The sequence below is a fragment of the Hemibagrus wyckioides genome, linkage group LG10 (assembly GCF_019097595.1).
Source record: "Hemibagrus wyckioides isolate EC202008001 linkage group LG10, SWU_Hwy_1.0, whole genome shotgun sequence".
NCBI lineage: Eukaryota > Metazoa > Chordata > Actinopteri > Siluriformes > Bagridae > Hemibagrus > Hemibagrus wyckioides.
The window spans coordinates 24,411,442-24,426,777 of NC_080719.1; the positions used below are offsets into that span (position 1 = coordinate 24,411,442).

The window sequence follows — 15,336 nt, forward strand, 5'->3', positions numbered from 1 at the left end:
GCCTAAGGTCACCGAAGTTCCTTTGGTTTGACGGGCAGGCCTTCATTGCTTTCAAGTTCTCTTTATATACCTAATGCTGAGAGAACTAACCCACCAAGCCACTGTATTACTACTTCCAAGCACTAAAAGACGTCATGCTAACTTTCCGGAATGGGGAAGACGGGTCGCTCGGGCACTGAGGATATACTGCCTGTTTAATAGCTCAATGCCTTGGCTTTCAAGCCGGAATGACTCTTAGTCTGGAAATCCGCAGAGCCGCACTAAACGTCTGGAGAGGCTAGAATGAATTCACTCTGACAGTGGGATCACAATGCATCTTGGTTCGTTTACACTTGAAACACGATCCGGTGAGCTGCAGAGCGTTCCACGTCCTCTTATGTCCTGATGTAGTGCCGGCGCTGCTTTGGAAGGCTATATTTAGGACACGAGAGTCCAAGCGCAGAGGTCAGGTCTGAGATGATCAATCAGCCTGGACTGTGTGTACTACCTGGGGACTGTTGTCTTTGCGCACACACACACACACACACACACACCTAAACAAATGCGGATGGATTCACACACACGGTATAGTGTACGCAGTATATCCTGTACGTAAGTGATTAATTACTGTACACAGTCAAACAAAAGGCATGGTCAGTGCTACATATCAAATAACACATGCAAGCGCACGCGATCTCAATCACTTACAAAGACAAAGAGGAGCGCATACTTACAGCATTGTTAAAAGGGACTTAATGGGCTTTAGAGAAAACAATACAGGGGGATTAATCCACACTCTGTTATAGATACCTACACCTAATAAACACGTGCAAACAAGAGTGCATAAACATCTCACACACGCTCTGATGCTCCGAAACAAGAAAAGACTCTTGATCCTTTAAAGATGAACTCGAGCAAATCGATAAAAATGGCCAAACGTGCCTTTCCGTTAACTTCCTACTACTGGGAAAAATTGTTGAGCGGCAAAAAAATAAAATAAAATAATAATAATAGAAAAACTTTATAGCCTACCTGATGTTCAAGAGTTTCAGGGCGTTGAGTAAGACCCCCCTCTTCACGTCATAATCAATCTTCTGATCTGTCCCAAAACTCGGCGCTCGATTGATCTGGAAATAAATACAAGAGTGCATTTTTGTGGGTATTGCGTTTCTTTCTTCCCGACATTCCCAATTGTAGTGAAGCAGAAACATTCTAGGGTGCTTGGGATCGACTTGACCTTTGACCTCGCCTCTGCGTACATCCTGTTGAGCTTGAGGCAGCTGTCACCTGATAGTTAGACTCTCCTGTCAGTCAGCAGCCTATCCTCACTCTCTCTCTCTGTTTCTCTGTCACTTACCTCCTTTTCCTCTCAGCATCCTTGTTTATAACCAACTGCTGAAAACTACTCTAGGCGTTATCAGCATCTCAGAAGAAACTACTATATCAGGAGACCGTATCGTGTTCTCTGCTAATAAGGGGGCGCCATGGAAGTTGATAACTTCTCCCCACCCAAACAAAAGTACCTCCAGAATCTTATAATAACCTTCCTTTTCTTTTTAGCAGGTAAACAGTTGTCAAGCCAATGAATTCAGGTATCAAGTGTTATTTGTAACATGCCAGAATCAATTCTTTGCTCTGTCTCTCCAGATGGCCCGAGAGCTGCTCGGTGTAACAAAAGGACTGAAGGAGTGCACTGATTGAATTGCTGGCCGGTGGAAAAGAGAGAGAGAAAAAAAAAAAAAGAAGAGTGAGGTCAAATAACAGTAGAAGTGCCACCTCTCAGCGCAAGAGCTAAGACACTGCCATCTGACACATTCTTCCAGAAAATTCCATGCCAACAGAATTACAGCTGAATGTGTTTTTTCTTCCACTAGAAGATTTAAGAGAAACAAAACATTTCAAACCCACTTCTTTGCATATGATCTGAGCGCAGTGAAATAATCCATTCATAGCGTCAATGCCAATTCTTTTAATGCATCTCAGAACAGTGTGAAAGGAATCCATAAACAGGCTATCGTATTTATTTATTTTTTTCAAACAGGTTTAGTGCCTTTCGCCGGCTGGGAGTGTTTAAGAGGGCACACAGGGGCAGCGCAAACGGACACGCACCACGGTGGCAGATCGGGACACGGAGTAAAAAAGCCGGTGAAAAGAGCAACCCAGCTGCATCCCTCCTCCTATGCAACCACGGCTACACAAAGGCTTCCAGTTCCCTGGATAAATCAAGCCCTGGCTGGATGCTAATCCCACAAAGGTGCTTACTGATGTGTGTCCAGCTTAGAAGTGAGCTGTAAGATAATATTTACATCACAACTGAGTGCCAGGCACAAATAAAAGGAGAGAGGCCCGGCAATAGCGGGTTAAATCAACGAATTTACTGTACCAGATGTAACCTTAGCAGCACTCTTTCTCTCTCTCTCTCTCTGTGGATGCTTTGAGCTATGCAACGTTACCCACACAAATGGCTCGAATCACAAACCAACAAAGAGAGTTCATCAAGTTTGGCAACCCAGGTGTGCTGCACATTTACCATGTCAGGTATAAAGAACGGCTCTTTTTCAACTTTTATTCTTCTTGATCTTTCAAAAAACACTGGATTTCACAGCAGCTCCCGGGGAGTCGTCATAGTTCTCCACGTCAGACACAGCGCAGAATTGTGTGTGGCAGATCATTTCAGCGTCTTTTCTCTCTAATTCATAGACCGCATCTATCAGGGATGCGATCAGGGCAAGCTCTCACTGAGGAAGCCGAGCGGGTCTGAGGTTAATGAATCCCTGTAGTCAGTGAAATTCCCGGCGCTCAACTGTTTCGCCACCTTTTTAGCCGAGGTCTTAAAGGCTATGATTAAGTAGGAATCAAATAAAATTGTTGATCTGTTCATCTATTTTTTCCCCCCAAATTAAATAAACAAATATTGTAACAGGAAACAAGCAGCAACAAGCAAAATAAATCATTATTTTTTTTGTTTGTTTTTTAGGGATTTCCCATCCTGTATTTTTAAAACCCAGTCCAATTAACAGCATGCTTTAGGGGTAAACTATACTGACTGAGTCTTTAGTTTCCACCTCCCCACCTGAATATGTCTGGCTTTGATGCATAAATAACCTGTCAGTGATCTCAGGGACCGGTGGTGAGAGACGAAGCTTGGGTGATTCAATTTCTCTGTGCGATTAGTCCCACATGTATGAGGCTTTTGGTTTGAGTTTACTTTGATCTACTAGTGGGCTAACGATTTTGATTAGTGTTCTTCGAGCGCAGATGCAGAGTCACAGCGTGAGCTAAATTTTACAAGATTTGATTTGAATATTCCTGTAGAGGAAATCAAGGGAACGAACGCAAGCATAAATTTTGCATACTCTGACCGGAGAAGATGCAAAAACAAATATTTGCGAGGAACACAAAAGCTTGCAGAGGAATATTTAAAAAAAAAAAAAAAAAAAAAAGTTGATGTGATATTTATCTTCAGAAAGATCATCATATCCGTGCCCGCGTGAGAATAAACAAACGTTGCATTCTTGGATTCTCGGGGAGCGAAACACACAACGGTACTGAAACACAGAGTGCCCAACAGACCGACCGCTGCAATGCAAATCAGAGAGTGGAAAGAGAACGCCGCTACAGCCGGGCGCCCTGCGGAAACCTTTGCGGCTCCCGTTTCACATCGTTATCAATCATTTTTTTGTTCCTTCGCCGCATTTCAAGTGGCTAATTCCAGCACTGAAACTCAATAGCTGCCGCCTGTGCATTTTAAAGGTCAGAGAGCTAGCCAACCTGCAGCCCTTGAGGTCACCTATACCATACGGCTTTAGAAGGCTTCCACATACACACACTTACACATGGTCTACGACAAACACACACACACACGTCTCCTGGGCTGCACAAACCCATGGCCTAATGATAAATGGCAGTATGACTGTCTTGGCTCTTCTGCTGCACTGCCCATCCTTAAGGTGTCTATTTCTTCAGAAAGTACAGTAAAAGTGTAATTTAGTTTTTGTGCGAGTATAGATAAAGACGGACAGATGAATGGATGGCTGCTATCATTCTTTAATAAATCTCCCGATGGCACCGCACGGGAAAGCTAAACACTGCCATCTAGAGTTATTGAACTCATCAAAACCTAGCACAGCCGCTTGCACAGATGAATCAGAAGCACAGGAAAGGAACTGATTTGCTTAATGGTAAACGTACACAGAAGAACTAACAGACACAGGAAACGAGACCTTATTGGATTATGCATTTCTTCTATAATTTATGATCATGCTGCTTAATCCTGCATGCATCAGATAGAAAAGAATCTGGAATTTTTGTTTCATGCACAAATTCTTGATGTTCAGAAAGCATACATAACCAAATGCCAGATCAGAAAATGTCTTCTCCTGTGTCCCTGTGAAAGCCTCTCCTACAGACACTGTTTAACAAATGAAAGAATGTGCATATAGACCAAAAAAAACAAAAAACAGGCTGATATCTTGAGGAGAGAATGCGTCAGCTTTGTAGTTGCGTGTCATCTGAAAGCACGCATGTCCGGGCTGCACGATGCAACAAGGGGGAATTGGCCGTCATAAGGTTGCAGAGACAGCCGTGAGATCAAACGGGCGCGTCTGAGTGCACCTTCAAATGGGCCTCTGTTTGTGTACACTCTCTGATCCAGATCACTTCCATTCGCTCGCTCGCTCCACACGGGAAGAAAGAGCCGAGGTCTGGCTTATGTCGCCTTTCAAGGGAAAAGGTGACCAAGCTCGTCTAAAATGATCGGGGTGGGAATGGCGGAGAGAGAGAGAGAGAGAGAGAGAGAGAGAGAGAGAAAAAGAGAGGCCGAAAAGAAAGAGAGATGAGATACGGAGGCACTTTGGCCCCTCGGTAGGAACCATCCCTGTAAATGCTTCTGCCTCATGGCTCCTTCGCGGGCTGCCAATCACCCACAACACACACTCCGCACCCTCTCCTGCAGGGTGGCAATTAGGCCACATCATCTGAAAAACAAACCCAAATAAGTGTGCATGCTCTACTCGTCACAGACCTGCTGCTGGGTTTATTTGCCATCGGGTATGTGGTGGCCAAAAGGAGCAGGGATGTGACCATGTGTGCTGAGGTCATGTGCTCTGGCCCTTGACTGAAAAGCAGAGTTGATTGCTGGTTTAATAACTATAGTGCATTTGTGTATGTGTGTGTGTGTGTGTGTGTGTGTGTGTGTGTGTGTGTGTGTGTGTAGCCATGTTTTGATATCTTGCTGAGCACCAAATGACCACTCAAAGACAAAAATCTGACACTTTTGATCTTCTGCAGACCTTTGGATGGTCTCCAGGAGGAGGCAGCATTTTTGACAAAAACAGCAACTATTAATATTTTTAAATAATACTTTATAAAAAAAAAAATTAAATAATAATAAGAATAATAATAATAAAAAGCCAAGAGGTTATCTTTCACTTACTGAGGTTAAGGTTAAGCATTAATTAGTTGCATTAATAATCATGTCAATCCAAGGACCTGACAAGGATAGGAAGACATTCTTGTGTGTGTGTGTGAAAACAAAGAGAGTCAAAAGGTCCTCACAAGGATTTTGTGCGCGCGTGTGTGTGTGTGTGTGTGTGTAACTATCAAAAAAAACTAAAAGAGCCAAAAGGTCCATATATACAGCTCTGGAAAAAAATAAGAGCACTGCCCAATCTCCAGATGTGAACCCTACTGAAAACCTCTGGAATGTCATCAAGAGGAAGATGGATGATCACAAACCATCAAGTAAAGCTGAACTGTTGGATTTTTGCAAAAAGAGTGGTATAAAGTTCCCCAACAGCAATGTGATAAACTGGAGGAGATCATGGAGCCTAAACTCATGCAGATCGGGGTTATTCCACCAAATACTGATCTCTTAATGTTATTTAGACAAAGCATTAACACAATCTGTTTACTAATTATTTGCATTTTGTTTTATTTGAGTTATTAATACTGCATGATCTTCGGTTATTTTGATGTGTTGTCATTTCCTTTAAATATAAACTCTAAATAACAAGTTATATTCCGAATTTAGGAGAAATATTGTCAGTAGTTCACAAAAAATGAAACAAAACTCTTCATCTGACCAATACATGAACCTGGGAGAAAAAAACATAAGAAACTCATTATTTTGCAGTGGTCCCTTATTTTTTTCTAGAGCTGTATATATATGTGTAACTATAAAAAAACTAAAGCCAAAAGGTCCTCACAAGAGTGTGTGTGTGTGAGAAAAAACAAAGAGTCCTCACAAGGACTGTGTGTGTAACTATAAAAAAACTAAAACAGCCAAAATGTCCTCACAAATATAGAGACTGTGTGTGTGTGTGTGTGTGTGTGTGTGTGTGTGTGTGTGCCACCCTCCTGTCACTGAGGACAAAGACTCCCGCCAATCCTTCTACAGGTATAATCACTGTATTGGTTGAAAAGAAAAAAAAAAAAGAAATCCCCCCATATTTGCATGTGCATATGTGTGTGTGTGTGTGTGTGTGTGTGTGTGTGTGTGTGTGTGTGTTTAGATTCCGCAAAGTAATCTGTGCTTTAATGAGGCTGAACACTGTGAGGGGTCTACCACCCCTGTACAATAGGCCTGTAAAAGCCGCCACACAAAATTCATAACCATAATAAACCCCCTCCCAGCCCGGGTCCGCCCTCACGGACCGGGGACACATTATTGTGAATGTATATTTTATCTGGCTTTCTCTCCGCCTTTCTTCCTCTTTGTCTATCTTCTTCTGTCCCTCAATCTTTCTGTGTACCCTGAATATCTCCCTTTCCTTTCGCCTTTGCATTATTCATCATGCCAGCTTAACAGCTCCAGTGTGACCGGCTTCGGCAAAGACTTGGGAAAGAAGAAAAAAAAAATAAAAAGATGGGAGGAAAGAAAAAAAAAAAAAAAAACAGAGAGTGGGCCCAGGGGGCAATGATATCAGTGTTGCACCGCAGCATTTGACTAATGGGTGTTCGCGTCCCTCCGGAATCCTCCTGACCTCTGGAGGGGGCTATCCTTCCTAGCAACATAGGCCTGAATCACATCATCCTGAAAATTAGCATGCCAACAGCGGCAGTCACTGAAGAAATGAACGACGGCAGCTAACCACATCCAGTGGAGAATGTGAGGCTTCTCGAGTTACGCTGTTTTGGCGTCCTCACTCATGTAAATGCCCCAAATGTTTTGAATGTCAAAGGAGGTAAAAGTGGTTGTGGAAAACCTGGGGAATTAAGATAAGGATCGTAACAAAAGCTTCCCTTTTTTCTCCGATGCCGTGCGCCTTACGAGCTCGAACGTTTCGCCGAGCCGCTCTGCCTCCTATCTTGTTCCCGTCGTACATCTGATGAAGAGTGAAGCACCGCGGAATCGTTTTCCACAGGTGTACCGCGCAAATATTATAACGTGTTTTAAATAGAACGCTAGGATTTTGTTTTGGCTTCGGTTCAAGTTGTTAATATTGCTATGGGAGTGATATTCTTGTTCCTCTGTCTGCCTGAATACATACACGAAAGCGTAATGGCAGATGATCTGGAGAAATTTATCTGCATAAAAGCCTGAAAAAAAGAAAGAAAAAAAAAAGTAATTACTTTGTAGTGTAATTACCAAATTTAATGTGAAGGACATTTCCTTGAAATATGTGCCATGCAAGTGGGGAAAAAAAAATCCTGTTCTACATTTATACATCATCTACCTTTCAGATGAGTGTGCATATGTGCGCAAAATTGATTTGGGACGTAGATTCGTTCCCTCGTTAGGTTTGCTTGCACTCGGGAGTTCGCAGGCTGTCTGAAGCCAGGCAGGAAAAGGGCCTTGCTAACACCATTAGAGGCTGAGGGCTGGGACTGCTATCAGAGCGGCTGCCTAATCTAGGCTGACACCAATCAGGCAAGCCAAGACTCTGTGATGGAAACCATCTGCACAGGAAAAGAGAAATAACTAGTGCCTTGGAAATAATAAAAGAACAGGAATAATAATGAATCATTATTGAAGAATAATTAATGTCAGAATTATTGTTATTACTTTATAATTATTCTATAATTTTTTATTATAAATCATTTATTTACAAGACATTTTTTGTGTTTAGGATATTAATATTACTTTTAGCTTAAATTATTTAATTTAATATTAAGGAAAATTCTATATTCAGGCTAATCATAACGTGTTCATTGTGCTAGCTACACATCCGTTACGTACGTTCTAACAGCGCTCGCCCTTTTTCACGTTTTAAGAGTTACAGCGAGTCCATGTCGCCTCTGCTGAGAGTTCGGAAGTGTCTCCTGACTAATCTCTCGAAATCGGAAATAAATGTGTACCGCTGTAAATGTAGCGTGAAAGAGAAACAGCTTTTTTTCCCCCTCTGTGCGGAACTTGCGGGGATGTTAATTGATGACAGTTTGCGGTGGGCTGCTAGTAGCACCGAGAGATCATTAGCGCCGAAGTGTAACAACTGTATCTACCACTGTTTGCACTCTTCCCCAGTCACAGACACACGGAGACCTACGAGGACCAGGTCTGTGGACTTTAGCTTCATTCGACGTTCGGCAAACATGGCCACGGTCCGAGACCTACGAGTCTGAAGCGAAGTAAACCAGAGACAAACAATCTGTGTGTTTTTAAACCTTCAAGCTTCTATAAAGCATTTATTAGGAGTTTATGAAACAGTAGAAAAATGTAGTGTGGGGGGGGAGCTTTTTTTAATAATAAAAAATATTTACTATTTACTAAGATATCCTGGAGTCAACTGGAGAGGAAAAGGAAAAAGGGTGGAAGTAGGATTTTTTATTTATTTATTTTATTTTTTTTAAGCACTTTGGGTTAAAGGATTTGGGTCATGCTTTAACTGGCTGACATCGGTGTGGGACAGAAAGAAAACCTGACATGGAATGTTCAGAAACAAGCATTCCATAACTCCATAACACCCCTCACCCACACCATCACCACTACTACCACCCACCCATACACACACACACACACACACACAAAACTAAAAAAAGAAAGAATTCTAGCAATCGCGGGCCCCAGCCACTGCTGAAATTACAGTCCTGACCTACATTTTTTGTGAGTCTGAGAAAAAAAGAAACAGAGACAGACACAGAGAGAGAGAGAGAGAGAGAGAGAGAGAGAGAGAGAGAGAGAGAGGAACGTAGCATAAGCAATATAACCCTCATGTTTACGTGATTAGTCGCTTCCTGTTTATCACTACTGTCTTAAAAGAGACTTGTTTTTTAACAAGATGTTCCCGACAGCCTTTTGCCTCTAATCTTCAGCGTCCACATACCCCGAAACATGTGCTGCAACCTTTCCAGCATTACAGATCACATATACACACACTTAAAGGGTGAAGCATTTCACATTAAAAATTTATGGGTAAATAAAAACACTTCAGGCGCTGACTATATTATGTCTTTTCTCTATTCGGATTGATAGAAGACTGTGAAATTACTGTACAGTCTCAATACATTCAACAGTCTTAGGTAAAAGTTCCAGTTATCCCTTTAATTTCAGCAAAGAAATATAAAATAAATAGATATATCATTTTTAGATATAAGAAGTTACAAAATGAAAGCATCTTGGAAATAACTGAGATGTACAATAACCAGGCATAACATTATGACCACCTGCCTAATATTGGTGTTAGTCCCTGCTGAAACAGCCCTGACCCGTCCTGCACTGTGTATTCTGACACCTGCATTAACTTCTTCAGCAATTTGAGCAACAGTAGCTTGTCTGTTGGATCGGATCACACGGACCAGCCTTCACTCCCCACGTGCATCAGTGAGCCTCAAGAGTCCATGACCCTGTCACCGGTTCACCACTGTTCCTTCCTTGGACCACTTTTGATAGATACTGACCACTGCAGAACACCCCACAAGTTTTGGAAATGCTCTGATCCGGTCATCTAACACTGTAGAAACACCTGTACACCTGCTTCAGTTATCAGCCAATCACATGGTAAAAGCACAGAGCATAAAATCATGCAGGTCATGAGCTTCAGCTCATGTTCACATCAAACAACAGAATGGGGATATTTTTGATCTCGGTGACTTTGACCTTTGGCATGGTTACTGGTGCTAGACAGGTAGAAACAGCACCTTGATGAGGGAGCCAGAGGAGAATGGGCAGGTTAGTTCCAGCTGGCTGGACGGCTGATATAGATCAAATGACAACTCTTTACAGCCGTACTGAACAGCAAAGTTCAGTACGGCTAATATTACTGCTAATATTAATCATAGAAAGTTAGTTAGTATAGTAATATCTAAAATCTATTTAGTATTTATTTATTCTTTATTCACTTTTCTTACCGTGGTTAGATCTACACAGACATCAGACTGAGCTGTCTTTAAACAGATTATGGGCTGCTAAGATATTTTTGCTATGTACATGAGTAATAATACAGCAGCTATATTACCCAAACAGCTTCTTCTCCTCCAACACTGAGTATATATACTGATTTATTGCAGTGTAATGTACTACAGGAGGCTGGGATTGAGACTTGGGTTTTCATGCACCCATCTTTATCCTAACCAGAGTGAACCCGGAGCCTGTCCCGGGAACAATGAGTGTCTAAGCTGCTATAAACGATTTATTAAGAGTTTATAAAAAAAAAAAAAAAAAAAAAGAATTTTTTTTTTTTTAAAATGATAATAATAATAATAAAAATACTATTTAGAAACCACTTCATATCACAGAGGCGATTGAGAGGGGAATAAAAAGGGAGGAAGTAGGGATTTTTTTTATATATAAAAAACCCAAAGTCTATCCCCGGAACAATGAATGCTGTGCAGTTAGATGGATGAAATGCCATCACAGGACACCAAGCGGACACACACACACACACACACACGTTCACAACTGGAGGCGATTGTAGCACACCCAGTCCACTTATCGTCCTGTTTTTGGGGAAACCGGAGAACCCAGTATATATAGTGTGTATTTTTAACGCTGACATTAACAAAAGTCCGTCTCTCTTACCTGCCACTTCGTCGGAGACCAGCAGAAATAGTCAATGGACATACTCTTGAGATCTAAGAGTGACTACACAGAATAAAAAGAATAAAAAAAAACGTACCTCCAGCAGCCACGGCTTGAGCTTGCGGTCAAGAATGATGTCGAATCCGAGGACCTCGAAGCAGACGCTGTCGCTCCCTGGCGGTTGCCCCGGGCGACACATACGGTATGCGTGGAGCACGTGAGGCTCGGCCACAATCAGTGTCTTCACCACCAGTTCCTGACGTAGGAGGAAAAAGAATGGAAAGCTATTATTCAAACATTATCACTATTTAGCAGAACTGACTGAAAATCATAAAATAACCTCTAGACATTTCTAAATGACCAAAAAAAAACAACAGCAATGACCCCTCAATTCCTTTAGGAGTGCTGATGCCTGCTTGTTCTGTGTATGTCCAAAGCTACCTACTGAGTACAGGGCAGTGTACTGAAGTGTGAGTGCTCACTTCTTTGGTTTTTCATCAGAGGTTTGGATGTTTATACATCAATGTGTACTTTCTTGTGCATAAATGAATTAAATTCACTGAATGACCTAGATTGTAGCTGTACTCACTGACCATTGTATGAAGTTAAGCCTGCCATATTGGTGAGTTTTGTAGGTGTACAATTACTGACTATAGTCCATCTGTTGCTATGTGCAATGTGTCAACCCCCGGAGTTAATGGAATGAATCCACCAATGGAAAAGCACCACCAGAAGACCACCGCTGACCATATGTTATTTGGGTGGTGGACCATTCTCAGCGATGACAAAATGTTAGTGTCTCATGCTGGTAGAGACCAGCATATCAAGCCCAGCAGTCAAGAAAAGTCTGCCATGCAAAAATGATCCAGCCAACAGATTTCTGCGGTCAGGAAACGACGCTAAAGAAAACGGCTAGAGGATTAACACAAATCGTGCATGAAAAGCATGAGCTATAGCTTCAGGGGTTCTCAAACTAGGAGTTGCAACCTCGCATGGGGTTGTTTAATTTACAAAATGGGCTCGTGAGAGAGAGCCACAATCTCCTATTACAAATATCGCTCCAAATCTGGAACAGGATTTATTTGGGATGGGGTTAAATGTCAAATAAGTCATGTTAGTAAACAAGCTATTTTAGTTCTGTTCACCATCCTGAAATGCTGCGCTGTGTAGGAGTTCAGCAAATAAGCCCCACACGATTACCTCTGCTAGATCCTCACCAACACTGTCACTGAAACAACAGAAATCAAGAAATCGAACAAGAATCCTCAACATTTCTGAATAAGGGCTGGAGTTTTGGAGTGTTACAAAAACAGTACTGAAATATTCCTTGGAAATTTTCTTTGTTTCCTTCCAAACTCCCTGCTGTGTGTAGAGTGATCCTGTGCTCTTGCTTGTGTTAAGTAGTAACATCATTGTTTTGGGAGGAATATAACACACTTTGGGCTGTGCTGTGATAGGAAAATAACAACAAGTGGTAACTCATTACATTCTGGAATATTCTGGAACGTTAATATTATCTATACATTTTAATACGCTGGGAAATGAGTGAGTGAGAAAAATAAGCTTCTAGACTTTTGTTATACAGCAGCAGAAATATATATAAATATTTATACATACACGAAATACAGCGGCAGAATCACTAAGCAAATATTTCAATATGAACATATTTATTGTGATTCAGGGTGGAATTTTCCTCCAAAGGACCGGCCTGCTAACTAGCTTATCATGCATTTGGATTAAATTACAAGAGGTGCCATTTTTAGAGATTTTCTTTTTTTTTTTTCTTCAGGTAAACAAAATGTAGACTTGCCCTGTGGGGTAGTTAATGAGTTTTTAATTTGCCACTCGTTCTCGGTGATTAGTATTTGGTCAGAAGTTTAAACAAGACAGAGTGAAATAAATGCTTGAAGGAACAGCAAAGACCAGCCACATGGAGGAAGTGTGGTGGGTGTGGCATTGACAACTTGTTCCCCTCAAGCCGAGTGGAACCGTGAATAGGTTTTTACCTTGCATGAGAACTTGATATCAATATGCAGAGGGAAAACTGAATGAGAAGAACAGAAATAAAAAGATTAAAGATTTGCTGGTCATTTACAAATTCCAGCAGGCTGGTAAAGGAAAACGCTAATCGCTGCATATTCACACGTTCTCCGTTGTCAGAGAGGTGAAGGGCAGTTACACGAGTGGGACAGGTTGAGGCCGCCTACTAAAAGGTAGGAACGCTGCACTGAGACACCGCAGCGCTGACAGATGAGCTCGTAAAACACAGAAGCACAGGACGAAAATAGAACAGCAGGGGGAGAAAAAAAAAAAAAAGAGAATGACAGCTCAAACTGCAGGCTGCAGACAAAAAAAGTTCCCTTGGGGGTAAAAAGGGTAAAGTGGAATAGCATGTAGCTAAAGTGTCAGGCTAAAGTGGCTACCTAGAAACATATGGGTGTATTGGATTGAAACAACAATGGACGTCTCATGATGACGGATCAGGCTGCGCGCACGGCTTATCAGTAATACTGTTTTAATTGAACACGCACTGTCAACCCAGAGGTATAGAGATGACAAAGATGCACATTTTCTGTGGACTGTAATGTATTAAACGTGTTTAAACAATAACCCGGCTTATGTCAGGTGGCCTGGGGGAAAACACAAAATTTTGGCTAAATTTATTTTCATGCTTATATCATACTTTGACACCTCAAACTATAAACACACTTTTTTTAAATGTCAGGTTTTTATATACTTTCTAACCTTTCCTGCTAAGATCATGTCAGCGGTCAGTCTAAAACCTAAGTGTGATGTCCTCATGCAGCGGACGTCAACTTTTAACCGAGTCATTGTAAAGCCATGTACGATGGACAAAAGTCGAATCAATCACGCTGTAATCAAAAACCGGCAACACGTCTACGATACATTGTTGGGATGAAATCTGTAAATGCAATTTTCCTTCACTTCAGGGTGTAACCAGATGCTTTCATTTTACCTAAAACGTGCTAATTTTACTCAAGATTCAGACGTGCGACGGAGAAAACGTATTTCAGTTAAGGAGTAGAAGAGATCACACCGTGAAGGTTTCCCCCAGGCCGTCGCACACGTTATCCGGTTTCGGAATGTAGCAGACTTACGGAAACGTCTCCCCAGAATTTGGCGACATCGTAGTTGTTGATGCGGAGGTATTCGGTGAACCAGCCGATGGATCTTTTGCTGCCTTTGTCCACCGTCTCATCACGCTCGAAATTCTCGTTGTGTTTGTTTACAGAGTAATTGGTCAGGTGCATGTATAGCTGACTCTGAGAGAAGGACAAAGAAGAAATAAAAATCAGATTTAGCAGGAACCAGTAGAACTGTTGGATTATTAACAACAAATGTGGTAATATTACACTAGAATTACACTGATCAGGCATAACATTATGACCACCTGCCTAATATTGTGTTGGTGACCATTTTGCTGCCTAAACAGCCCTGACCCGTCCTGCACTGTGTATTCTGACCCCTTTCTATCAGAACCAGCATTAACTTCTTCAGCAGTTTGAGCAACAGTAGCTCATCTGTTGGATCGGATCACACGGGTCAGCCTTCTCTCCCCACGTGTATCAATGAGCCTTGACCGCTCATGACCCTGTCACCGGTTCACCACTGTTCCTTCCTTGGACCACTTTTGATAGATACTGACCACTGCAGACCGGGAACACCCCACAAGAGCTGCAGTTTTGGAGATGCTCTGATCCAGTGGTCTAGCCATCACAATTTGGCCCTTTTGGTCAAACTCACTCAAATCCTTACACTTGTCCATTTTTCCTGCTTCTAACATCAACTTTGAGGATAAAATGTTGACTTGCTGCCTAATATATCCCACCCACTAACAGGTGCCATGATGAGGAGATACTCAGCCTTATTCACTTCACCTCTCACTGCTCATAATGATATGGCTGATGGGTGTAGCTCCAGATGATTGTAGTCATATTTGCATTAATCATTTTAAGGTCCTATAAAACTGGTAACAATTATGTCAGTCAGAAAGTGTAGAATATTCATTAAAGGAAATATCAGGCCAAATATATTAACGCTGTTTCTTTTCTGTTTTCTAATGCGTGGCATTCTCACCAGGTTGGACTCGTTAGGCGTGTGATACTTCTCCGTTCCCATCCGCACCAAGCCGTCATTGTAGAGGAAGATCCTAAGAGGGTCGCAAGAAGTGACCAAGATGTAAATGCGCAGATCAAACTTGTAACCCTCCATTAAAAACGGCTTGTCCAAGTACTCCTGCACGATGAAGTGGTCTTGCGCCGGGAGTTTCTCGCAATTCCGAATCAAAGATATACTGCAAAAGAAAAAAAAAATTTTTTAAAAAGGAAACATTCCTGAACTGTGCTCCATACATATTTAAGAAGGAGTTCTGTGCAGTG

The 15,336-nt window shown here is 41.8% G+C and overlaps 1 protein-coding gene across 1 annotated transcript in view; it reads right to left on the reverse strand.

The window, feature by feature from the left end:
- ttll7 (tubulin tyrosine ligase-like family, member 7) overlaps positions 1-15,336 on the reverse strand; it is a 57,554-nt gene that overhangs the window by 23,233 nt on the left and 18,985 nt on the right. Inside the window, exons 7-10 of the mRNA XM_058401251.1 lie at positions 15,035-15,251; positions 14,056-14,220; positions 11,034-11,192; positions 1,012-1,106 (exon numbers count right to left, since the gene is read on the reverse strand). Coding sequence (XP_058257234.1) covers positions 1,012-1,106; positions 11,034-11,192; positions 14,056-14,220; positions 15,035-15,251 — 636 coding nt within the window. The remainder of the gene's footprint in view (positions 1-1,011; positions 1,107-11,033; positions 11,193-14,055; positions 14,221-15,034; positions 15,252-15,336) is intronic.